General features: G+C 45.3%; 2 protein-coding genes across 3 annotated transcripts in view; one reads left to right on the plus strand and one right to left on the minus strand.

The window, feature by feature from the left end:
* Positions 1 to 24,457, minus strand: part of iyd (iodotyrosine deiodinase) — a 37,752-nt gene that overhangs the window by 4,881 nt on the left and 8,414 nt on the right. The gene's annotated exons all lie outside the window — the stretch shown is intronic.
* Positions 251 to 23,557, plus strand: ppp1r14c (protein phosphatase 1, regulatory (inhibitor) subunit 14C). The gene is made up of 4 exons (XM_084378151.1): positions 251 to 626; positions 18,047 to 18,130; positions 19,053 to 19,085; positions 20,920 to 23,557. The coding sequence occupies exons 1-4, from the start codon at positions 390 to 392 to the stop codon at positions 20,992 to 20,994; spliced, it is 429 nt and encodes a 142-aa protein (XP_084234277.1). The 5' UTR covers positions 251 to 389; the 3' UTR covers positions 20,995 to 23,557.

A 24,457-nucleotide genomic window follows, 5' to 3' on the forward strand; every position in this document is an offset into this window, starting at 1 on the left:
AAGCTTAAGAACATGTTCATGTCAAGTGTTTCAAGTAAATCAATGCAGAACTTCCCTTAGAAATCTGCTATTTTTAGCAGTTGTGAAATATAGTTATCAAGTCTCCTCATTCAGCTTCACAGAATAAAGGTTTTTTTTTCTGATGGACACAGATTTGGTTTTCAACACGAGCCGGGCGCCTCAGGAGCTGCTCACTTCTTGCAGTGTGCGCTCCGCCTTCTCCCTGTCTCCGGCGCTGCGCTTTAAATAGCAGCTGTTTAAAAGCTCCTCACCACTCTCCTGTCTGCAGCGCAGCACCCGGCCTCTCTCCTCTCAGCATCGCGGCCCCCCCTCCCTCACCACCCGACTCATTCACAGATTTCCTTCCAAAATAACGCATCTCTCCCGCAATGTCGGCCGCCAGCACCGAGACCAGCGCCCCGCTGCCGACCGCCGGCAGCCGCGTCTTCTTCCAGGCGGCGACCGGTGTGGGCTGCGTGGGGTCCGGCCCCATCACCGCCGGGGACGACCCGGTGCAGAAGAGACAGGGCAAAGTGACGGTCAAGTACGACAGGAAAGAGCTGCGGAAAAGACTCGTGCTGGAGGAGTGGATCATCGAGCAGCTCAGCGAGTTGTACGACTGCGAGGTGAGTGGACACCTTCAGGAGCAGATGCACGGAGGCAGGTGGAGGATGAGAAGTGTAGCCCACAGATAGAAACAGAGGCTCCAGCATCATCCACTAAGCAGTCTGTAGGTTTATTGGCGTCTCTTTGTCCTCCGCATCCGTCAAACCTGCTGGTTTTAGGGGCGCAGCGACGCAAAAGCTGCCTGGTGTAATGATATGGCTCTCTGCTGAACTGCTGGACACTTTGACACCATGCATTGTCTCCTGTCTTCTCACCGCCGAGGAAGAGACAGAGAGAGAGAGATGGGTGCCTGGGTTCAAGAGAAACCGCACGGCTGCGCCTTTTACGCACAGATCGCGTCCGGTCTTTTTTGTTTGTATTGCTCGTGCGCTCATATTTAAGTTGTAAATCCAGAAGCTGCATTGTGAAACGGGTCAATCATTTTATCCCCTGTACCTGCATGTCTAATTTGGGTAGTCTTCGAGAGCAGGAGGCATGTTAAACCATTTTCTTCAGCGTGAAAGCGACGCGCCGCTCGTTGGAATCGATCCGTCTGGCGTTTCTGTGCCATATTCCTGACCTTTTAAACCCTTTTACACCTTTTGAGGGATGATCTATCGCCAGACGGTATTGACAGCCCAATTATTTTGCACTCTCACGTCCACAAGTCGCATTCTTTAACATTTAAAGAGGGAGAGAGCGAGAGGGGAGGGGGTTGCCTTAGGGGGGGTTGTGTGCGTGCAGGTTAAGTGTGTGTGTGGAGTGAGGAGAGAGAGAGAGAGAGAGAGGGAGAGGTGGTGGATAAAGAGAGAGAATCTATAGGTGCCACACACAGTATGCTGCCAGAGCCGGGCGGGGGGAGGGGATGGACTTGAGGAAGAGGGGGAAAAAAGAAGGGCAGTGGGTTAAGGATGTGCTGATGCTGTGACTCTGCTCACCAGCCAATCACCTCCCCTCTGGCTCTGACCCCCTTCCCTGCAACAGAGGGTCCACACACACACACATGCATATGCACACGTACACACTGCAGGCAGGCGTACAGTGTGTCTATCACCTCGGTCTCAGCCAATCAGAGAGGAAGCAGGCGGTGTGAGGGTGCATGCACACGTGCGTGCACGCAGACTCCACTGTAGGGGGATGTGTTTTAATTAAATATGGAGGAGACGTGTGAATGTTGGCGTGCGGTTATTCATTTATGCCACATGAGCATCTCTGACTATAACTGAGAGCGACTGCGGTCCGTGCGCATGTGCAGACGGGGAACACCACAGCAGGTCGCCCACTGTCAACATCACAGGATTTGTCCATTGCAATGCAAATATTTCTTCCCCATACTGAAGGCAAATAGGCCGTCTGAGAACACACGAGGAGTTCCCGTGGCTCCGAAACTACTTATGTCTACTTTCTAACCCTACGCCGGCTGTCATCGCGCTCACAAGCTTCCTCCTCTTTCTACGCTCCTGCTGTGGTTCTCGCCCAAGTTGAAAAGAGCCGCATAGCCCGCCTGAGCGTGGTTTACATTTCAAAGCCGGCTGAGCTCTTGGCTGCGTGTCAGCCTGACATCAGCAGGTGCGCTTGATCTACAAGTCGTATGATGCCTCCCCCAGCGTGGATCGACCGATCTATTTGATGTTTCGATGAGGGCTGGAGAGCGTTGATCTCAGGGAGTCACAGCTCGGTCATGCTGGATTTGCCTTTCTCTGGAAGCCGGCCTGTGATTTGTTTAATGCAAATATTTGGCTAAAGAGTCGAGAACACCCACCGGCAGGATGCAGTCAGCCTCTGCTGTGATTTCTGAACGGACAGAAATTGTAATTCACCATTGTGGCATTAATGTGTCTGCATACGTCCCATTTTTTCTTGACTTCAATCTATTGATGGCAGCTCGACAGTCCAGGGGGCGATGAAATCAATTTTGATTTTAAGTATGACTTTGAAAACATTCAAAAATCAACTAAAATGATCAACATAATGTGAGGAAATAAAGGTTTTAATGTTAAGACATCTATGTATTGTGTGTGTATAAGTTAGCATGCTAACCAGCTAGCAACAGCACTGTATTCCCCCTCTCTTTCAGCTCCTGTCTCTTTAAGGGCCCCCCTCCTGAATATCCAGTCTGCTCTGATTGGTCAGCTCACACACGCCTGAGCCAGGACCGCTCACCTTGTCTCCAGTCGGCTTTGTTAGCATGCAGTTAGCTTCACTTGTACTGTCAGTACAGGCACAAATAAAGCAAATATGTGATGTGGTGAAGTCAAGAAGTCACAGAATTAAAGGCGGGACTGCTGACGAGACGTTTCACGTAATTCAGGAGCAGTTTTTTCTATGAGAGAGAGCTCCTTTACATGCACAAGAACCTATATAACACACCGAAGGAAAGGAAAAAAAAAAAAAAAAGCATAATAGGTCGCCTCTAAAAACATTTATATAAGTGAGGCCCCAGATTTCAGTGAAGATATTCCCAGCAGCATGACACCTCCTCATATTATGTCTTTCACACAGCAAATGGGATAATATCACATGATAATCCCCCGGCTCTCCGGTGCTGTTGCCAGTCTGATATCACGCTGGCTGCTGGAATAGGCACAGCGTTGACTGGCGCTCGAAAGACATGAAAGCTGGCTGGATTTCAGAGGACGGGAGGTAATGAAACCAGTACGTCATTATTTCTGACACGTTGTCACTCCGGCGCATTGTTGTGGCTTACTTTCATCCGTGCATCTGTCTGCTCGTCCGCGAATAGATGGATGATGGCAGTGTTTGAGCAGGTGGACTTAACGGCTGCTTCACCGATGGCGTTCGGTCACGTGACCGTAAACAGGAAGTAACACTCTCGTCAGGCCTGTTAACACCTCCATGTTCAGACCTAAGATAGACGCAGGTGTGTGTATTTTGCGTCGACTGTGTGTGCGATGAAGAGAGGGAGAGACTGCTGATTTGGCTGTGCCGGTCCGGCCTTAAAGGTCAACCTGTGTATCGGTTTCATAAGACAACCTGATACTGGAGAACATCACAGGGTGTGTGGGGGGGTGGTGGCTGTGGAGCTATTGATGCTGAAGCTAATGGAGTGCGGAGAGGGTGAACTCGCACAAAATCGGAGTTGGTTTTCAATAACAAGCAGGTGAGAAATTTCTGCCTTTCAAAATATGTTTCAGGTCGCACGGTCGAAAAAACGAGGACGAGCGCAGACTTCGAGTGTTCTCGCACAGTGAGCGCAGGTCGAAAAAGCTGATACAGAAGCTGGTTTGCCCACAGAACAGTGTGGAAGTGGAAAAATGTGCAAGAAAGAAAATCATTATCAGTTCTCAGCACACACAAGCTGTTGTCGAAAAGGCTTTATGCATACGTGATACGACACCATGCATTGATCGCAATAGTAATCATGTATCTGGTAGCATCGCTACAAGCTAACAAGCAGGCTAATTCAATGCCATATTCCCGAAATTGAATTAGAAATCACTTGGTCCTACACTTATTTCTTGCTGAGAGTTAGACAAGAGGGTTGATGCAAATCTCATGTCTGTGCAGTAAATATGAAGCTACAGCCTGCAGTCGGTTAGCTTAGCTTAGCTTAACTTAGCGTAAAGAATTGCAACAGCTAGCTAGCCTTTGCTGCACAAGTAAAAAATATCTATAAACATAAGCCTGTGTAGCTTCAAGCACATCCATAACGTAACATCTATACAGGGTTAGTAGTATACATCCGTGTCTCTTTCTCCTCTGTGTCTCATTGTCTTTCTTTTTTTTTTTTTTCCAACATTGGCTTTAATTTGCCCCGAGCCTCCGTCTCTCACCTCCTCTCCCTCTCTGGGTGAGAGGATGACAGAAGGTGAGCTCGGTCAGAGATGGATTCCCCTTTGCTCTCCTGGGAAATGTTGCCTCTGTTCATTTGGCTGTTCAGAGGACAGAGAGGAGAGAGGAGAAAGAGGAGAGAGCAGAGAGGAGGGGTGACTTCAAGAGAGAGTGTGAAGGAGAGAGAGAAGCCGAGGACCCGAGTGCTCCCACTGCTGCTCTTAATACAGTGGAGGCCTTCACTGCAGTCTCTCATGCTCTCCTTTACATTCGCTGCTTTGTTGGTGCCGTTGCTCACATCTGCAATAAACTACAAAGACAGTGTATGTAAGTTGGTGCACCAACATATTGCTTCTATCCAAAAACTACAGTGAATCACATCTATATGTTGATGAGGGTAGATCTTGGGTTATGCCTAAAGCCATTATTCGTTTGGTCTACAAGTGCAAGATGCCAATATTAATGTCCAAAGATATTTGGTGTCAGACGAGCATAAGATTCTGACAGTTTGGTTGATACTGACGGATTTCAGGGAGCGTTTCAACCCCTAACTCCGGCATCCATGAATTTGATTAGGTCATCCACTGCAGGCATAATACATGGCAAGCGGCGGCTACTGTGGTGCGACGAGGTTGAGCCAACCAACCTTTTTTAACCTGAAATCGTCACCGTAGCTGCTAAGCTAAAAGAGTTAGCGCGCGCCCCTTCTGGTGCAGCAGCTCGACAGCGCGTTGAGGGTGTTGGGAGACTTCGATTGCGCCAGATGAGCTGTGTCGAGCTGTTTCATCTTATTTTTCCTGTTGGTTTTGATGTTTTGAAACAAGTCCCCATCTACTTTAAGAGAATGCTGCAGTGCTGGATTTTCAGTGTTGGGTGAACTGTTCCTTTAATCTTGAAAAATTGCATTTTTTTTTCATTAAATATTACCCCTCCTTCCCTGTGGGTGTTTTTTTTCCACCCTTCAGTGGCCCTAATATGCCAACGCACACCTTGTCCACCACCTCTGAATATTAAAAAAGCCACATACACACTCACCCATTCAGGAGCCCACAGTGAGAGACTGAACCAGGCTGTGCTGGAGTGCAGATTAATGCTGAATCAAGTCTACTGTAGGTGATTAAAAAGGCTAAATGTGTCAGCGAGGTTGATGAGTCTGTGCGTCTGAGAGCACCTCGACACAATCAATGCAGGTTGTTTACTCCGTGTATGTGTGTGTGTGTGTGTGTGTGTGTGTGTGTGAGACTGATGGAGTGGTAAATCTGCTGCCGGCCTGCGGACTCTTCAGTTTCATGCGTGTGTCGGGGTGCATGCAGCAGAGTGACGGGGGAGAGACGCGCTGTAGTGCCCTACTTTTTCATGGCTGGGCATCAATAGGACCCCACTCAATGAGGCTTATTCATGTGTGCGAGCTCAGACGCTGCCGACATACAGCACTCTGCCCTCGGGCCTCGTGCGTGTGCGTTTTACGCGTGTGTCTGTGGGGCTGTGTGGATGTTTGCTGAAGGTCCGACGTGTTTTTTTGGGTTGATGATATTCTGCTGCTCTTTGGCAGATTTGGGGTGGCGAGCGGTCATGGGTGCTGTTCATGAATGGATGAGCATGAGGCCTCAATTGTAGGGCACACACACACACACACACACACACACACACACACACACACACACACACACACAGATCAGAGGACATATTTGGACCAAATGGAGCAAGGGGAACTCAGAGATGGAGCATCTTCTTGTCCTCTTCTGTCCACCGCTCTCTTTCTTGAGGGGTTGGGGTAATTTCCACACTGCCTTGCGTAGGAGGGCTGTCTTGAGGCGGTGTGTTTGTGTGTCTGTGTGTGTTGTGGACGACCTCTAAGTGGAAAAAAAATCTCTTTCAGTCTGTATCATTGCCCCCTCCTCCCCCCTTTGCTTTCCCTGTGACCTTGTCAATAACATTCCCTGTCGTGTTTTCTTTCTGGGAAGGACGATGAAATTGTATCATGTGAACCTCCGTAGAGTAGCAGAGGAGGAGTAAACAGTGCAATCCAAGCCAAGTCATTAGCGTCGCTCAATAGGTTTTGGGATAGCATGCCAGGGGATAAAACACACACTTATTGACACACAAAGACAGAAGCATTGTGTTACGGTTAAGGTTACTGGATATGTACTGCGTGCACACGTGGACAGACAGGTGTGACGATGTTTTAGGTGTTATCGTCCTCTTAATTGGCTCATTCACATGTGCATCCATCACCTCTGACACCTCGATGGATGTGATCAATTGAACGCTTCTCATGACAGGAAGCGGGCTCAGCTTGATTACCTCATTATGTTGGAAACGGTTGAAGCGACTCACTGTAATTTTCACTCTGCTGAAGGTCAGAAATGTACAAAAAGAGCAGGAAGCGAGGGCTGTGGAGGGAGAACAATACATGCACGTATTCTGAACTTGGATCCAGAATGGCTGCCATTGATTTAATTATTACAGCCAGGCTGACAGATCCACCCATTGGGAGATTTAGTCGGTCAATTGGATGGTTTGCTTTAACGAGTGACCCTGATGCGTTTATGGATCTGGCAGGGGGAAGGTCGTTGTTATCTATCCGCGCTTGGGAAAGCCAAAACATTTATCTCTCCGCCATTTAAATTGCACGGACAAAAAATAGACTCTTAGCTTAGCGCCTGCGTCCGAGCGCGCGTTGACACATTTCACCCGGCACCTGCAGACGCTAGCATCTGCTGCTAAAACAAATCAGAGGTGTTGACGCGACGGACTTTTAGCAGGCGGATAGCCACCAGCTGTTGAGACACACGCAGCAGAAAGGTGTCAAATATCCGTCTCAAAAAGGCAAAACAGAGTTTAGAGGTCACAATGTGTTCGTTCCCCTTTCTGTCGTCTTTCTGCGCGCTTCATCCTGCCGTCGTTCCAGGCGCTCATCCTCCTCTGTCTCATCTCAACGTCTGACCCGCCGGGACACCCACCCACCTGTTTTCGATCCTCCTCCGCCTCCTTCCCTTTTGTTCTGCTTTCATCCCCGTGGCTTTCACATGCATGCAGATTAGCCATTTTATGTCTGTAGTAGACAGCATTAATCACATACCGCTGCATCGCCAAGAATGATGCATCCTAGAAAACTAATTAGTAGTAATCATTAGTGAGCAAAAACAGTGCTGAGAAAATATTGAAATCAAACGATCCAAGCAAGTTTTCCACTTACTTCCCCCCCCTCCCCCCTTGTTGTCTTTCACTTCTCTCCTGTTCCTATTTCCCTCCTGTCCTTCATGCTTTTCCCACTCTATTAACCCTGTACGCTGTGTTTACGGGCTTAGCTGTGATATAATGCTGTCATGGGGTTTTCAGATGTTCCTACCAACCCTTGGGGAGGCATATCAGTCTGCCTGCCGCACGGCAGAGAAAATAAAGATGGAGAAGGGTGAGAAATGAAAAGATCCGGGAAAGAACAAAATGTCGGCAGGTTATTAACTTGAATTATAGCTCTTGCAAATATAGCTCTGGAGTCCCAAGACATAATGGTGCAAGAAAGAGGGATGTTAAAATGACCGGGGCAATTGGCAATCACAATTAAGTGACTCTCGCTCCATTTTGACCGCCGTTTCGATTCAACCTGGACCGGCGTTTGGATTTATTTAAGGCAGTGAATGAGTGTCCAGGCTTGTTTCAAACAGGATGGTCATCTGGAAAGTGATTAAAGTTTGACAGAACATGAGAAGAACCAGATGCAAATCATGCAAAAAAAAAATAAAATGGAAAGCCGGCCGAGACAAGTGAAAGGAAGAGACGTTGGCTTTTCACACTCGCACACTGAATTTCTTGTCTTCCTATGACATCTCCTCCCATCCCAAGATGATCCGGTTAATCACTGGTCTCATTGTCAGCTGGGGCCGACGCGATTTATAGACTGTCTGTGTACGAAAACACTGACTCACTCTCTCTGTGGTTGGCACTGCGAAAAGATGCAAAACACTGCCGTCGTTCACACGTGCCCGTGAGAGGGGAGGCCGAGAGAGGGAGGGAGGAGATGAAGGGAAGACGGAGAGAAGGAAGTTTATTGTTTTGACTGTCAAAGTCAGCGAGGTGTGTTGATGTGGGTGTGTAGATTACTTGTACGTCTTCCTTTTGCACATGCTGAATGACTCTGCACATTTGGTTGTGATGGATCCAATCAGCAAGCAAAGGTAAGACGAGTTGAAGTTGGTCCATCGCTCCCACGTCACTGCGTCTACTCTTTGTTCTCACAACAAAGGTTTTTTTTCTAATTGCCTCTGAATTTGAATTAATCCATACATTTGACTGGCGGACTGCTTATGACCCCGCTGCTATTGACGTTTTGAGTCCGGTTTGGCCGGGGGCTTTGCTCTGCACTGAGAGCAAAGGTCCAAATGGGCCCCAGCTGTCAATAGGATTAGCCTCAGGGAGGAACTGTATGCCTGATAAATACAATGAAATGACTGATGCCCCCCCACCCGAAATCACAACACTGTGAAATCGAGTCACAAGACAGATGCTGACGGTTTCACGGTTGACTCCACGACAATATTCAGTCCCTGAGCTTTGAATCAAAATTTTAACCAGAGATGATTTCGAGGATTTTGACCTTTTCTATAGCAACAGCACAAAACAGCATGTGTACGCCTGCAGCTGCTGTGGACTGGGAGCTGTCGGGGGGGATGCTGCTGCGATCCAGTTCATCCTATACAAAGAGCTTTAGGAGAGAATTGCTCAAGGTGGACACGAGAGGCCGATTAGGAAGCCTCTCGTCAAATCTACTGTTTATAGAGTCCTCAGTTTAGTAGCTGTCTCTTTGCCTCTCTGTTGTTTGCAGAAGATGATGGTTTAGCTAAAAGTGATCTCTAAATATATACAGCTGTTGTGTGCTGAGGGGTTGGCTTTTGTCAGTCAGGGTTGGGTTGTGTCTGATCAGAAATAGCTTGTTTGATGTGTCATCTGACCACATTGAAAATGAAGCATCTAAAGGCCCAGTTGTTTCCATTTGCAGGCACTAGAAAGCAAAGTGAAAGACCGGATAATGGTGCATATAGTCAGACAATCTCTCCTGAAAGTCATCCATAGTGTTCGCACTAGTGCAGTGCGCTCGACGTTCACATGAAAAAGTGACAGAAATAGTTGTGTGGCAGATGAAAATCCTGGCTCCTCTTCTCACCTCTGCACAGCTGACTAATCACAAGATTGAAGTGGGTGTGAATGTGAGATTGTCGGCTCTAGAAGTTCTTCAGAAATGATCAGACACAACCCTCCCTCATCCGACGCTGGAAAGGTCAGAGGTTTTTATGAAACTGTTCAACCATCCGAGAACTTCTGAGGAAGCATACTGGTCGCTTAAGTGCACATCTCGCCGTCTCTCTATATCACAGTACGAAGTAGAAAAGAATGTGAAGTTACTGTGGGGAATATAATTAAAGATATGGTTTGATCAAGTATAATACAGGAAATCTGACACCTGCTGTATCTTGGGTTTCTACTTTGAGATTGCCATCAACCGCTTGCAGTCCTGGCCTAGCTGAAGTCTGAGTTTGTGGCTCTTTCTTCAAAAAAGGAGACGTTTCTTAGAGTTTCGACATGCAGCGATGGCCCACTGAACCCTGAGCTACTGCAGCAAGGACGCAACCTTTGAATAATGAGACAATGAGTGTATGTTCTACCAACAGAGCTACTGGGGCGCCCCAAGATGATTGTAATCCAGCTGAAGTGAGCAACTACCTCAAGAATAGGAGTAGACAGGAGCCACCAACCAAAGCTTTCAATGTTTGGGTCCAAATTTATCATCAGATGGTTTCTAAGAAGTTGTCTTTGGAAACTGTTTGGAAAAGGGCAGGCACTTTAAAAAAAAAACACTTGGCAGATGATCGGACGATCCATCTGACTATCACGGGCTAACTTCAACCAATCAGATCAACCAAGAGTGCCACCAACAGAGCCGGTTGGTCCATCAAACTCTTCCCGAAGCCAATCAGGAGAAGATCTATATCACTTTTTCTGTTGAGGAAAGCCTTTTGGTGCCGTTCTCTACTTTTCTGTGAATGAAGATATACTCTCCAGTTCTGATTTATTGAAACTATAGCAGCATCATCTGCGTAAGTTTGACCTGAAACATGGATTGCTACATCTGGCTGAGCAGCGATCTTGTTGGTCCAAGTTAGAGGGAGCGAGTTATCAGGGCGGCTACAACCACATTGTGAAGAAGCAACCGCAGCAATAAGCGTATGAATGATTAACACATTTACATCATAATTAGCTTCCGAGGCGCAGCATGCAGAATCATTGTTATTTTTGACTGCAGCTCTCCTCTGAGGATTAATTCCACCTCCCAGCCCTCGTTTTCCAGCAGTTCCCCCTCTCTGATATACTGTGTCCTCTAGAGTACAGCTGAATCAGCGTGGGAAAGAGCGTTTTGCTGCAGCAGCTAACTTTATCCAGTGAAGCCACATCATCCGTGCTGTAAGGTTTCAGCAAATTGCATCGCTGGAGGGGAGGGGGGGAAGAGGGAGGCGCTGGGAGGCTGAGGAGGGAGGAGGGAGAGGAGCTGCAGAAACACTTCATGGCACCAATCCATCGCCAAAGTGTTCCTCAGTTCCTGTACTTTGTGATACGTGAAAACCTGTTCTTATCGTTCCCCTTCTTACTCTCCCGCCTTTGTCCTCTCGTTCACCTTGATCCGCCGGGCCTCGCCGCGATTTCACCCGTCCCATCCTCACCCTCTGTTCTTTTGTGTGTGCCGTACTCTCTCCCTCTCTCCCTCACGTCGCACGGCCTCGTGAGATGAATCCATCCCACCTTGAGCTCCTCCTCGCTTTGATGTGACACAGCATGGCAGCGTAGCGAGGGGAAAGAAAGCTGAGCTGTGAGGTTTTTACTGTGTTGCGCAATCCTCCTCTTCCTTCCCCTCTGCCTCATCATCACAGTGACCCACTTATCTGTGCGCTCCCCATCCCGCCGTATGTCATTTTCTCCTCTTATGTATTCCAGTTACTGCTCTCATACACTTACCCTTGGCGGTCTTCTCATCTCTGCACATTTTAACAAACATCGCTTGCTTTTTCGGCGTTTGACTTATTGAATCCCTCAATTTCCCTCCTCTTCAATGACTTTTCCTTGTTTACAATATCATATGAACATTTTAGCGTCTGCTTACTATTAAAATTCACCTTCCTTTCATTCTCTACTACCATCTTTCTCTGCCAGCTCCGTCTCTCTGTTCTTTTTTTCTCTATAATCTTTATCCGTCGCCCAAACAGAGATGCGGTTAAGAAGCGTGGGTGTTATTATCATATTTACTGGATAACTTCTCTGAAAAACAAGATCAAGCCGTGTGTGTGTGTGTGTACGTGTATGTGAGTGCGCTCAATATTATCTAAGTTACGCGGGGGATCTATCACTGTCAGCCACAGTCTGTACTGTATGTATTACTGAGACGCTCAGTTTCAGTATCACTACAGACGGACTGGATGTTCCTGTGCTCTTTGCACCTCTGGAAAAAAAAACACACTGTCTCTGTTTGTCTCTCTCTCTCTTGCATGCACAGACCACACACACACTGAAAATGACAGAAAATGGCAACTAATAGACGATGCTTAGCCTCCATTTTCAGCATCTGTGCCTCACAGCTGTCGTGATGGCCCAGACAAAATCTTGCAGCGGCACCTCGCTTAGCCACTGCCAGGGCTGCGGTGGTGCCGTTATTAATTTCTCACTTCACGGCACAGTTTTCCAACCTCACACTTTCGGCCTAGTTAGATTAAGAAGTAGTCACAGAGGGCATAAAGTTTCACTCATGCAAGACGCTTCGGGTCACTCAGAGGGTTGGCTGATCATTACTGTGAGCTAGCTGATCTGCTAGCATGGTTACTGCCAGCTGAGTAAGTTATTATTTAGTGCAATCTTGTATAGACCACACTGGCTGTGGGTTTGACAATGTTGTTTTACAGATGTGTTTTTGTTCCCATATATTGCATTAGAAATTGATACTTGTTTTTGTCTTTCAATTACAGTAGTATTGAACCATTTTCTCTTCATTATCAGACACATCTTCAGCCAGACATTCTGAACGGAGCTGCTAGAAGTCTTATTTTGCTCAGAGGCAGAACCGCACACTTGAGAATACTGTGATAACCAGACTGTAATACAGAAAAGGTTTTTTTTCAAAATCTGATTGCATGAATATTCAGAGGGGGTATAGACTGTATTTATGATAGAGATTGGATTGCTACTGAGATGGTATATTAATGAAACACGGCAGGCTAATTAACCTTGTTTTGTCCTTTGCTGTAGAGCTGTGCTAATTTTTCAGGGGCAATTGTGGCGTGTGCTATATGCTAGTACAGCTATACAGGCCAGCAGCAGCTAGCAGCTGAAAACCAGCCCACTGATGTAAAACAAGTTTTTCTGTGGTATTTTTCAGCACACGTTAGCAGCCAGCTAATCAGCCGTTATCCAATCATTAACTGTAGATTCTTGACTTCGGTGCAGCCAACCTAGCACCGCAGCTAGCAGGCCAATCTGCTAGCATGTCATTAGGTACCCAGCCATTATCTCCTCATTACCTGTAGACTTCAAAGCTGGTGATCCAACTGGCACTTTGCTAGCATCCGCTAGCTCAAACAGGCTGAGGTGAAACAAAATTTGACTGTGCTATTTAATGCACAAGTTAGCAGCTAGCTTACTCAGCCAGTGTGTAATCATTACCTGTACAGGGAACTTATAATAGAAGTTATTTTAAATATCAAACCGAGCTAACATGATTACGTTTCCCCACAAATGGCCTCAGCAATTATCTCTTCAAGAAGTCTTATTAGCCGCTGTTCAATACAACTGGTAGTTCTTGTTCATATAATAGGCTATGAATAGGAATAACCATGAATCACTTGGATTAGTGAAATGATTCCCCGTCACCAGGAGTTTGACTCTTTGTTCGCGGAGCGTGTTTGAATAGAGTTTGTGGTGAGTCACAGGGTCGGGCCGCTTACATTAGCTTTGATTCACCTCATCACACAGGAAGCAGACTGAAAACGCTGCCGGCTGCTTAGCAGTCGGTGAAAAACAAGTCTGACACACATGCACACACTTTCTCTACGCAAACAACAAACACACCCGCTGGGCTGTCTCGCTCTCGGTTTCTCTCTCAAACTCTCTTTTGCTCGCCGGCTCTCATGCATAGTCGACTCAAAGTTGCCTTCATTACACCAAACACTCCGTTCCTTGTTATCGCTCTCACACAGACTATCCTCATAATGAACATGAGGTACACACTCATTCTCACTGTGTCTGTCTTTCTTTCTGCGTGTACAAACACACAAATTTGCTCTCATCTGCAACAAATCCTGCTTTTTTCTTCTCTAATACACACAATTGTTTTTGTCTAAGCCTACCTGAGATCACATTGTAAACTACACTAATGTTGCCAGTGCACTATTTTGGCATTTTTACAAACATAATGCTAATAATAAGAAGTTAAACACAATTTCAAACTTCAGTAACATCAAGAAAAATATATTTTTTCCTGCATTTTTTCTTAATTTATTGGTGTTTTCATTGTGGGTCACTTGTTTCCCTCAAGCTTTTTTTCATCTGCATGCCGGCATTTTCAAGAATATTTTATATGTAGTGTGCATCATGTGAATAAATTTGTATGTAGTTTGTCTCCTTATTTGCTCTCTTGTACACTTGTCCTGTCAGGCATGCTCAGATCGTTTCTCTATTTCTGTCTAGTTTATGTTTGTGCTGTTTCTCCCGCTCGGGATCATATTGAACAAAAACATCTTATCTTGTTACTCACGGTGAAGGAATACCTCCCCATATCTCCTATGAAATATGTATTTCTCGGGTGAGGTGAGGCTTTTTCAACCTGTGCCTCCATCCTGTCTTATTTTGGCATTATTTTGAATGTAGTCTGGTGAGTGTGTGGTTGTGTGTGTGTGTGTGTGTGTGTGTTGCCTGTCTCTTTCTGTCTCCTGCCTCCTTTATTGGCAAAATGGAAAATTATTTCCCCGAGAACAAGTGTTGGGTGTGACCTCAACTATTTTCGGCTCTCAATCACCAGCAGGACAACAACAAGTTCGGCCTTTATCTGCACGTTAAGTGTGCGAGTGCGTACGAGTGTTTCCATTCTTGTCGGTGCATGCAGTATTTTTAACACACTAAGATACTTTCTCACGAGCTCCATAGAGAGACAAGAGACCAAAGCCCTGTGGTGAGTGTCTCTACAGAAGATTGATGGGGGCAAAGATTGTCCGTGTGTGTGTGTGTGTGTGTGTGTGTGTGTGTGTGTGTGTGAAGATTTTCACGTCGTTGGCGATTGCCTTCAGTCATGCTTCACACACAGGCCATGCTTGCCCTAGTCATCACCAATCACAGTGACAGAGGGTGACGGATTGCCTGCTGACAAGTGGAATAGTCAGGCGCTCACACACACACACACACACACACACACACACACACACACACACACACACCAAGCAGTCAAATTGAGTGATAACCACTGTACGACAGACAGATAGACGGACAGACAGATATATAGATAGATAGTTCTGTCCTTTTCCCTCAGCTCCTTTAAGAAGTAGGTCAATGTGTTAAATAGACTCTCCTGACAGGTTTTCACTGAACGGTTACTCATTCTAATTCACTTATTCATCTCTATTATTAGGTTAAAGCGTCTCTCTGTAGCCTATAGATCCCTGCAGACCACAGCCGGCGTGCATCTCATCTCCTGTTTTGTGGCATTCGCGACCGAGGCCATGACCTCTGTGCCCTGCTCATATCTCCGGGCTCGCAGGTAGCTGCTCTCAGGTGTAAACAAGTTGACCTTTTCAAAAAAGGAGCAGTCGACTGTGATGGTTTGTTCTTGAAATTCTAGTTCGGGAGCCTTAATGGGTTTCAACTGGCCTAAGGGTGTGAAACTTGCTCAACCGCGTCTGTCAACGTTTTGGGACCTGATTTAAGAATAGTGTTGCCTAGGGATTTTATCAACATATACTAGAAAGTGATGCCAGGGACGACGCATCTTTTAATGAGAGCACCAATGTGCTTGGTGTGGGAGAGCACACCGGCAGACGCCTCCTGGGGCCGTGGTGACATGTCCACCGGTCAAATGGCTAGCGAGTGTTCAGTTTTTTGGACGATGAGTAAAGCGATTCTCGCAGCTTTTAGGTGGTGACTGGCGCTAATTTTTTGCCTTGGCAGCAGCATTAGGTTCATCATTTCCTCCTCTCTTTAACACTCCCGTCTTCTCTCCATCTCTGTCCATCCATTTTACTCTCTCCTCCTCAGTTTCAAATAACTCATCGCTCCTCTGATGTCTGGCATTTGCATATGACCTCAGCCCTCTGGTTTCACAGCGCACACACTCCCATAGATGACAGGCTTTGATATCTTCTGCCACATTCCCTCGTTTCTGCTCCCTTCTTCTCCTTAACGAGGGGTGGGTGGGGGGGGATTTCAGAGCGAGACCCTCTCGCTAAGACTTGGAGAGAGATTTCAGAGAAGGAGGTCGTAGAGGACGCTCGTCTGTGGGGAGGCTGAGGTGCTTAAAATGCTGGTTGTGTAAATGCCTCTTAACGGCTCAGGAATAAGGATGAAGGTGGGGTAGCCTTGTGTGCAAGTGCGTGTATTGAATGTCAAGTGTGTGTATGTGTGTGTGTGAACGAATGCAAATGAGGTATGTGCGAGCCAGGTTTGAGTATCGTTGATGTCAAACGAAATTTCTGACAGTGTGACCCACAGATATGACTGTTTTATGTTCACCGCTTACCTGAAACATGCAAGTTCCTGTTTAACATTCAGTCCCACAGTTAGTGATTTCTATGTGAAACCTGCACAGTTCATCTGTAGTTACACTGTCAGACACAGAGCACATAATGTACCGCTTGTCTCACATTTGGTATTGTAATTTCCGAAGGTATAATTGTGAGCTAATTCCATTCTGCGCGCATCAAACCCGCCCACGCAAAAAAAATGTAATCAGGGTGACTGAGTTTTAATGCTGAGAGCTGAAATCAAATCATCCTTCCATCCTCCATGTTCCTGCGTCTGAATACCATCACACGCTGCAGGCAAGAAGCACACAGGAGTTCTCTGAGAGACTTCAGCACGCACACACACGCGCATCATCCGTCTATGTTAGTGGTGTGTCATGTAGCAGTTATGTTAGGAAAGTTGGTCAGTCCCGAGCATTAAAGAAAGGTATTCTTTGCACAACAAGGGTGTTCAATCTTAAATTGTACTTGCTTATTTTTGGTTTTATGGCTAAAAATAGCTTGTGTATTGTTCAGAAAGTTATTGTGGAAAACATCCGAGCTATACAGCCTCTCTTTGTAAGAAAATACAGTGTTATTTTAAAGCCGTTTACCATCTGATCTATCAATATTGGAAATCGGCATCGGCCCCAAAATCCAGCAATAGTTGGGCTCTAATATACAGTCGGCTTATGATCAGCCGGTTATTTACTGTAGTTCTTTGCTCTTGGTCGATTTTATTTGCTGGAAACGGCTTACCATGGGGTAAACGCTTGGTGTGTGACATCATGATTCAACCAAGTGACCAAAAGAATGAGCTGAAAGTGACTGACACGGCTGTTTGTTGGAACCTGAGCGCACTGATCGATGATGATGTAAGTTAGTGCTGAGAAAAGTCACACAAGAACACAGAAATCTGACAATTCTACAAACCCCCGAAGTCCAATGCCAACGTTTTTGAAAATCTTGCTTGCGCTTGCTCATGAAAGACATAAATTACGGTAAATAAACTCTGGTTAGGCGACTTAAGCACTTCAAGTTTAGAAAAAATTATGGTTACGGTTAATAAAAAGGAAAACATAGTTGCCGGGCTGCAACGAGATGCAAACTGCGGACTCTCCCATTCGCTTCATGTCCAGTCGCCACCCTCACTTTCCACCTCTACACATAAAGCACATACTACTTCCTGCGTTGACAATGAATGCTGACATTGGACGTAAATCGCGAGGTGCAGAATCATCCGATATGCAGCAGAGTCCGTTTTGCTGCAATCATGCAGTATGTTGTTAGTCTGCAGTTCAGCTGTTGGCAGAGCACGAAGAAGCTGCACTTGCACATGGTTCCTCCGGCTGTAATTCCCAGAAGGGAGAGTTTGGAAGACGCATCATGCGGTAGCTGGGAGGAAAAGGGTTGATCCTCCCTGCATGCCTCTTTTGCACAAGCCTCGTGGTGAAGTAAAATGAACCAGACCAACACAGGACCTTTGAAGTGGTGCTGAGCAGAATACAGCCTGTAGCCACAGAGCCACTAAACGGCCCAGCCCTGGCAGCTCGGCGTGACACAATGACATTTCCATATGATATTGCTCCTAATAGGCAAATATACTGTGTGTGCAGGCTATTTGAAGCTTAAAGTGCAAAAACGTGTTTTGAATACAGACTTAGATTTGTGCTGAGAAGTCAAATGAAGGTGAAAGTGAGAGAACGTGTGTTACTGGGATTGATGTGGGTGAAAATGATATAAAAATATGTTTTATTGGCATCATTCCAACACATAGATTCTCTAGTAATCCATTTTAACTTCCTGTTTGTCTCATCTCCTCCTGCTTGTTTGTATTCGTCTCCTTCTTGACCTTCCTCTGTGTCAGCAGCTCACTAACCAAGTGTGTTTCTGTGTTTCAGGAGGAAGAGATGCCAGAGGTAGAGATAGACATAGATGACCTGTTGGAGGTCACCAGCGATGACGAGAGAGCCAGCAAACTGCAGGTATACCCCTGTGACTGTGTGTGTGTATGTGTCTGTTAGTGTTTGTCTTTGCAGCTACACATCTATTTTTAGCAAACTCCACTGTGTTCAGACAGAAAACAGAGTTTGACTGCTGGACCTTTTTGCGCAGTTTGTGTTTGATCACCCTAAACAGCCCCAACGTACCGACTGAACAGACATCAGCCGTAGCTAGCGAGCAGCACACACGCTGACCAAGAGTGTATCGAGTATGGCTGCAACTGCAAAAGTGACTTCTTCAAATTGTCCAATCAACAGTCAAAACCCAAAGACTCTTCATTTGACATGGCATAGAAATGAAGCAAATTCTGACATTTACAAAGCTGGAACCAATCGATTATCAAAATAGTTGACAGTTAATCGACTTATTTTTGCATCTCTAGTTTTGACAGTGCTTGTCTTGTTTTTGTGCCACGACTCAGCCTCTGACTGACCTCAGGACTCACCAGAACTCCAGTCCTCTGATTAAACTACGTGTTTATGAAGTAGATTCACGAGGCATTAGTCTGCCGCAGTTTGACGTAACTGTACCGTATCTATCTTTCTGGTTTCTGAACGCACAGACGATTAGATGAAGCAAAATCCTCGCTTTGAAGTCAAACTTGTCACGTCACTGCTTTGCATGCTGGTTTCCATTCGGTAGTCTTCTGTCAGTGGATAAATCGGCATCACTGCCTTTCCTGCTGTACAGTATGTTGGATTTCTCCCTGTATGATTCTTTACGCCGGTGCATTCAAAGACACTCTTGTTGTGTGATTGTGGCAGATACCGAAGCCAGATTCTCACTGACCAAACACACCTGCTGATGTTGAATTGTATATTAATGTCACAGTTTCCAAGAGCTCCAGTGATTCAATGAAAATCTATCATCGCCTCACTCCGTTTTCTTTTTTTTTTTACACAGGAATCATTAACAGACTGCTACAAACCAACAGAGGTGAGTATGTTTAGTGTGTCTGTCATCTGTACAATGAAACGCTCAATATCAATGACCTGGCAGCTTGCGTGTAGACAGACGTTATTGATGCTAACGTGCGCCGTGCGCTGTATGTTGAAGCATCGTGTCCCAGATGTGTGTGTGTGGTTAATTAATGTCTGGTGACAGTCGCACACATTTCTCTTTTCACGGTCATGTTGACCTAAATACCACGAAGGGTTCCGAGAAAGAAAGCCTTTGACCTTGTTAGCAAAAATAACACTTAACGAAATTTGTTTTCTTGGGTTGGTATGCGTTTGTGCGAAGGGGTGTGTGTGTGTGTGTTTGCGTAAAGGTGTTAAGTGTTTTGGTACGGGTGAGGTAGGGTTAAGCTTTCTCAGCGATTAAAGGTAGTGCAGACCAATCACATTACACCTCTACATGCGGCGATCTCGTCCAGACTGGACTCCCCATCTGTTGTCGATGAGCGTGTGTGTGTGGCATTAGGTCAGTCTTTGACGACCACTGCAAGGTCACTACTGTTATAAAAAGCTACAGAAGTGTCCGAACAGGTTGACAGCAGCTTATACGTGTCACACCTACACACATACACACACACACACACTCACTGTAATCCCTTGTGAGTGAAGTAGCACAGATGTCATTTTGAACACAATCCCACAAAGGAGGCATCAGCTGGGGATAAACAGAAGCAAAGAGAAAAAGGTGAACGCGACAAAGGTAGGGAGTGTTGGAGAAAGGTATACTGGGAAAATAACAGGAGATGAGAGGGAGGAAGTAAAAGATAGGAGCTATTATATACTGTAGAGATAGAAGGGGAGGGTACAGAGGGATGTATGAAAGGATAGCCAGAGGGAGAGAGACAGGGAAGGAGGAGAGGTACAGAACGGGGGCATCAGTAATTAGGTCACGAGCAGTGTCACCCCGGATATAATGAGGGGGATTATATTCCGGCATATTCCTCTTTACAACCTCGAGCTTAAACCCAAGATGTGGCTCCGCTTTGTCCTCCGTCCTCACTGACTCAGTTTCTTAATAATCCAGTCCAATCCATCCAATCATTTAAAAGGGCAACACCACTTTAATTGGAATTTGTTTTCCATCCCTTTTGTATTAATCCTGATTTTCTTTCTTCTTCGTGGATTCAGCACAAAACAAGATATTTTTGAGTCGGCTTCACTTAACATCCTCGGCTCCACTCTCCTTTAATCACCCGTGGCACACAAAAACAAAAAACTAATCTAATTCATTTGGTTGTCCATTACCGTGAAGAGCTGACGGTCACGTTTTGTATTGCTGCATTAGATACCAATATTAGACTGTGAAACAAGCTGCCGCCCAGGTTCTTCTGTGAAGGTTTTTGGAAAATTCACTTATTTGCTCTCTTGTCTGCACTTCATTTGAAGCTTAAACCAGCAGCAGGTTTGCATAACGGCCAGAAACACGGGGAAAGAGCTCGTCTGACTTTGTCTGGAGAGACAAAGAGGGGGTAGCATATCACCAGGGTAACCGCTGATTGCTGCTAACTGTAGCTGCCGTTTGCCTGCTGGCTCAGTTAGCCATGCAGCAAGCAGTCCAAACTGTGCACTCGGGGTACCGCTTAAGTGTTGGTGCTTAAAGTGTTGAACTCTTCATCAGTGCCATTTCGGCCTACTTATGCTCTTTACAGTTATGTAGCCTATTGTCAATCACATCCCATAAACAACAGCAGGACTCCTCTGCCTGCTTTTGTCTGCAAAATCAAACAGATTTCTAATTTGGTAACTTTGCTGCGTGTCAAACAATCAAAGACTTTCTTTCCTTTCTTTAACCTGTTTCTCTCTATTTCTTGCAGGACTTTGTCCGTGAGTTGCTGGGCAGGATAAGGGGAATGAGAAAACTCAGTGCGCCAACTAAGAAGGGCCTATAATGGCTGTAACGTCTGCCATCGATCAACCATAAACTACGTCATCTCAGCTCCACCTACTTAACCCACTCAACATGGACTGTCATCACAAAGATTAACTTATCTAAACATAACAGCATTAGTAACTATTCTGCAACCTGCAAACATGCACCATGAACTCCATGCATTCAGCACTCGTCATTAATTTCACAATCACATAGAATAACAAGGTGTATTATAATATTTGACTGTTGATAGGTACTTAAGCAAAACAGAGCTGACATGGTTCAATAGCATACAGCCACAATGACATGTCAGGCCTGGAACGTGCCAGAACTGCAACCGTGCTTTAACATCGACACCACCTTATTCCACACGTCAGAGCCATGTTACAAGCCGACGCTGTGATCCCAACAGCCATACAGACTTAAAACACCCACAGATCTCACAAAGGGAGGTGGTTAAAAATATTGTTTGTACTGCAGTAGGTGTGAAATTAGCTGTAGCACTACGTAAACACAGTGCTTCATGATTTTGTTATTTTTTACTGAGGTGTTTTGCTGTTACTTCTTTTTTTAAAAAAAAAACAACTGTACTGTATGTTGCCATTTATTGTTCATGTGATTGAAATGTGGTCTCCAACCGTTTTTCTTTTTTCGTCCTACTTCAAAGTCGACCTGCTTATCTTTACTCCGTCGGTGCTTGTAAGGGAGATCTGTAGTTTTATTTTAAGCACAAGGCGGTCGGTAATGCATCACTTCTGTCCTTTTGTGATACGTAACTCTGGGAAGAGTGGGGATATTTTAGCGAACGAGGCTAAAATAGCATGAAGATTTTTTCGCTTTTTTACACACTGTTCTAGAACACTTTTCATCACAGCAAGGCATGATGGGTGTTGCAGTTCTCTGTCCGAGACTACAAAACCTGTATGATTGGCAGCCTTCCACCAACCATGTTAAGCGGTGTCGCTCATTGCTCTCCCTCATCAGAATACATATCAGTTTGGTCATTTAGGTTTAAGCACAAAGCCCAAAAGCTGTAGTTGTTTCTCACTCTCTGGTTCACTTAACTCTGCTAACTTGCCGCTCTAATAGCAGCTGACGTTGCCTTCAAGGAATATTCAGGATCAGTTCACCTTTTTCTCAGCACTGAACCTTAAATCGCTGACAACCTGAAAGGCAAATACGGCTGAGTCAGAACCCGAGGACAACTCGCAACTTTTGACACTTAAACCTGTCGGGTCCTGCAAGGGAAGGTGTGCCAAAACCAGGAGTATTACATCCTAAATGTCATACGTCATGGAGGCATTTGTGTGAGACGGCATTTCCACAGTATAGTTTTAAGTTTGTGAAACATCGTCAGGGGCGGGCGCAGAATTTTAAGATGTTTGAAACTTTTCCAGGTTGCAGAAAAGATTGTTTTAATTGAATAATCCCGGGTTCAAGAGGTGGATTTAGTTATTTATTGTTGTTAATGACCTTCTGTGCACCAATACACTCTAAGCAAACCTGTAAGCTCTGGTACAATCATGACTGGTGTTATGGCGTTGGGCCCAGTTTCACTTCCGAGCAAGTCAATTGTGAACCAACCGGAATGGAGCAGACCTAAACCTGCCGTGTGATATACAGTATAAACCCTCAGCTGCCAAAGACAAAAGCAGGGCAATGTTTGATTTTAACACGACACTTGCAAAGCACCCGTCTTGCATGCTAACAACGGAGAAAAAACACTGATGAAGAGTATAGATATTATTAACTTATAATCGAGCAAAAAAAATACCTTTTTGACTTAGCTGCCATGTCTGACTTTGTAGAACTTTTCTTTTGTGTTGAGACAACGTGACCGTCACGTTGGAGAGAATCCAGGAAAATTTAAAAAATATGGTGCTGTTTTTGATGTTCTTCCCAGGTTTTCGGTCGTATAAGACGCATTTTCACTGTCGATTGATGCCAGACCAATTCGTCTGCAAGAAACGTGTCTGTCTTTATTGACGGGGTGCATACAGTCTAAAGTGGCGTCCTCCTTGCGTCTCCTTTCCTCAGTTTGAACTGGACTGGAGTGCGAGGGAGGGGTGTGACCACACTCAGCTAGCGATGGTTGACTTGTTTGAAAAAGATCATGTGTTTTCTGGATCAGTGAATCAGAAGGAAAAGTTTAGGAGGAAGCCATTATAGGCCGCTGAGATGCATCCAGGGCTCACGTCGAGGTACTCCATAGGATTTTCTCTGTCAAGAAACAGTTCAGGGGCAATAGGCTGATATTTTATAATTTATGGGATTTCATGTGGAGAGTATTTTGAAAGTGTCCATACTAGAAAGCTTTATGTTTGCATGTGTTTTTAAAGTCGCATGTCGAGGGGAACATTTTGTTGGCCCAAAAGGTTTTTATTTCACAAAATAAAACACTTTCCTTTTTATACCTTTATTATTATAATTATTATTAAGACTAAAATATTCATTTTTTCAGCTGCAGTTTTGTTTTTCTGTACATCCACAATAAGCGTTCTTGTTTTTAAAATGTAATGTGGTGTGTGGTTTGTTTTTGCTGATAATAAAAATGCAGAAAGACTCTGTACTGTTTAAACAGATATTCTCCCTGTGTATTTTTGAATTGATGTATGGGTAACAGATGTGTCTTTGTGTTTAAAGCAATGATTCAACATTTTGGTTAACAAGCTTGTTTGCTTCCTTGCTGAGAGTTAGGTAAAACGTGAATAAAAACCAAGTGCAATCATTTGCAAATTAAGGTTTTTAAGAAGTATTTCTCAGCCTGTGTTTTAATATAAATGTGGCCAACCTCGCGCTGTCCTTGCTTATGAATGATTTAGCCTTATGAGAATGCCCTCTCATACCAGTCACGACGCTATCACCTGTTACCAATGAACCTGTTTACCTGGGGAAAGTTCCAAACAGGTGTTTTTTGGAGCATGCCACAATTTTCCCAGCCTTTTGTTGCCCCGTCCCGATTTGTTTGAAATGTGTTGCTGCATCAAATTCCTAATAATTATATATTTACAAAAAAACAACGACACTGATGAGGTAAAAGATTTAATAACGTGTCAGTGTACTGTTTTCAATTGAGCGTGTTTGAAAAAGGATGAGCAAGTTGTCCCTTTCTGGTTTTACACAGCGTCCCAACTGGTCCTCGGTTTGTGTTTTTGCACGAGGGCCATATTAAACCATCGTGGTTGCCAGTGTGTCCCATCCACACAATGTGGCGGGAGTTTAGTAGGACAGTCATGTGTGCTGTCTGATTTTGTAAACTGCTCATCGGGGTATGACATTATTGCTCAATGTGCGCATGAGTAGCCTTTCTCTGCAGCACGTCTAGCCCCATATGGCTTGGCCTACTGTCCTACTGTACGTTGTTGCTAGGTAGAAAGTGTGCACCGATCTCTGAGATTTAAGACAATTTAGAAGGCCACTGTGAGTGAATGACCACAAAGAAACGTACAGTTTCATGATCGTTGATCTGCGAGGGTACAAGT

The sequence above is a fragment of the Pagrus pagrus genome, assembly GCF_965226575.1.
Source record: "Pagrus pagrus genome assembly, chromosome: 16".
NCBI classification, from domain to species: domain Eukaryota; kingdom Metazoa; phylum Chordata; class Actinopteri; order Spariformes; family Sparidae; genus Pagrus; species Pagrus pagrus.

Coding starts and splice junctions, on each gene's coding strand:
- ppp1r14c (XM_084378151.1), top strand. CDS start 390: ATGTCGGCCGCCAGCACCGAGACCAGCGCCCCGCTGCCGACCGCCGGC. Junction 627..18,046: donor GCGAGTTGTACGACTGCGAG/GTGAGTGGACAC, acceptor TCTGTGTTTCAG/GAGGAAGAGATGCCAGAGGT. Junction 18,131..19,052: donor AGAGAGCCAGCAAACTGCAG/GTATACCCCTGT, acceptor TTTTTTACACAG/GAATCATTAACAGACTGCTA.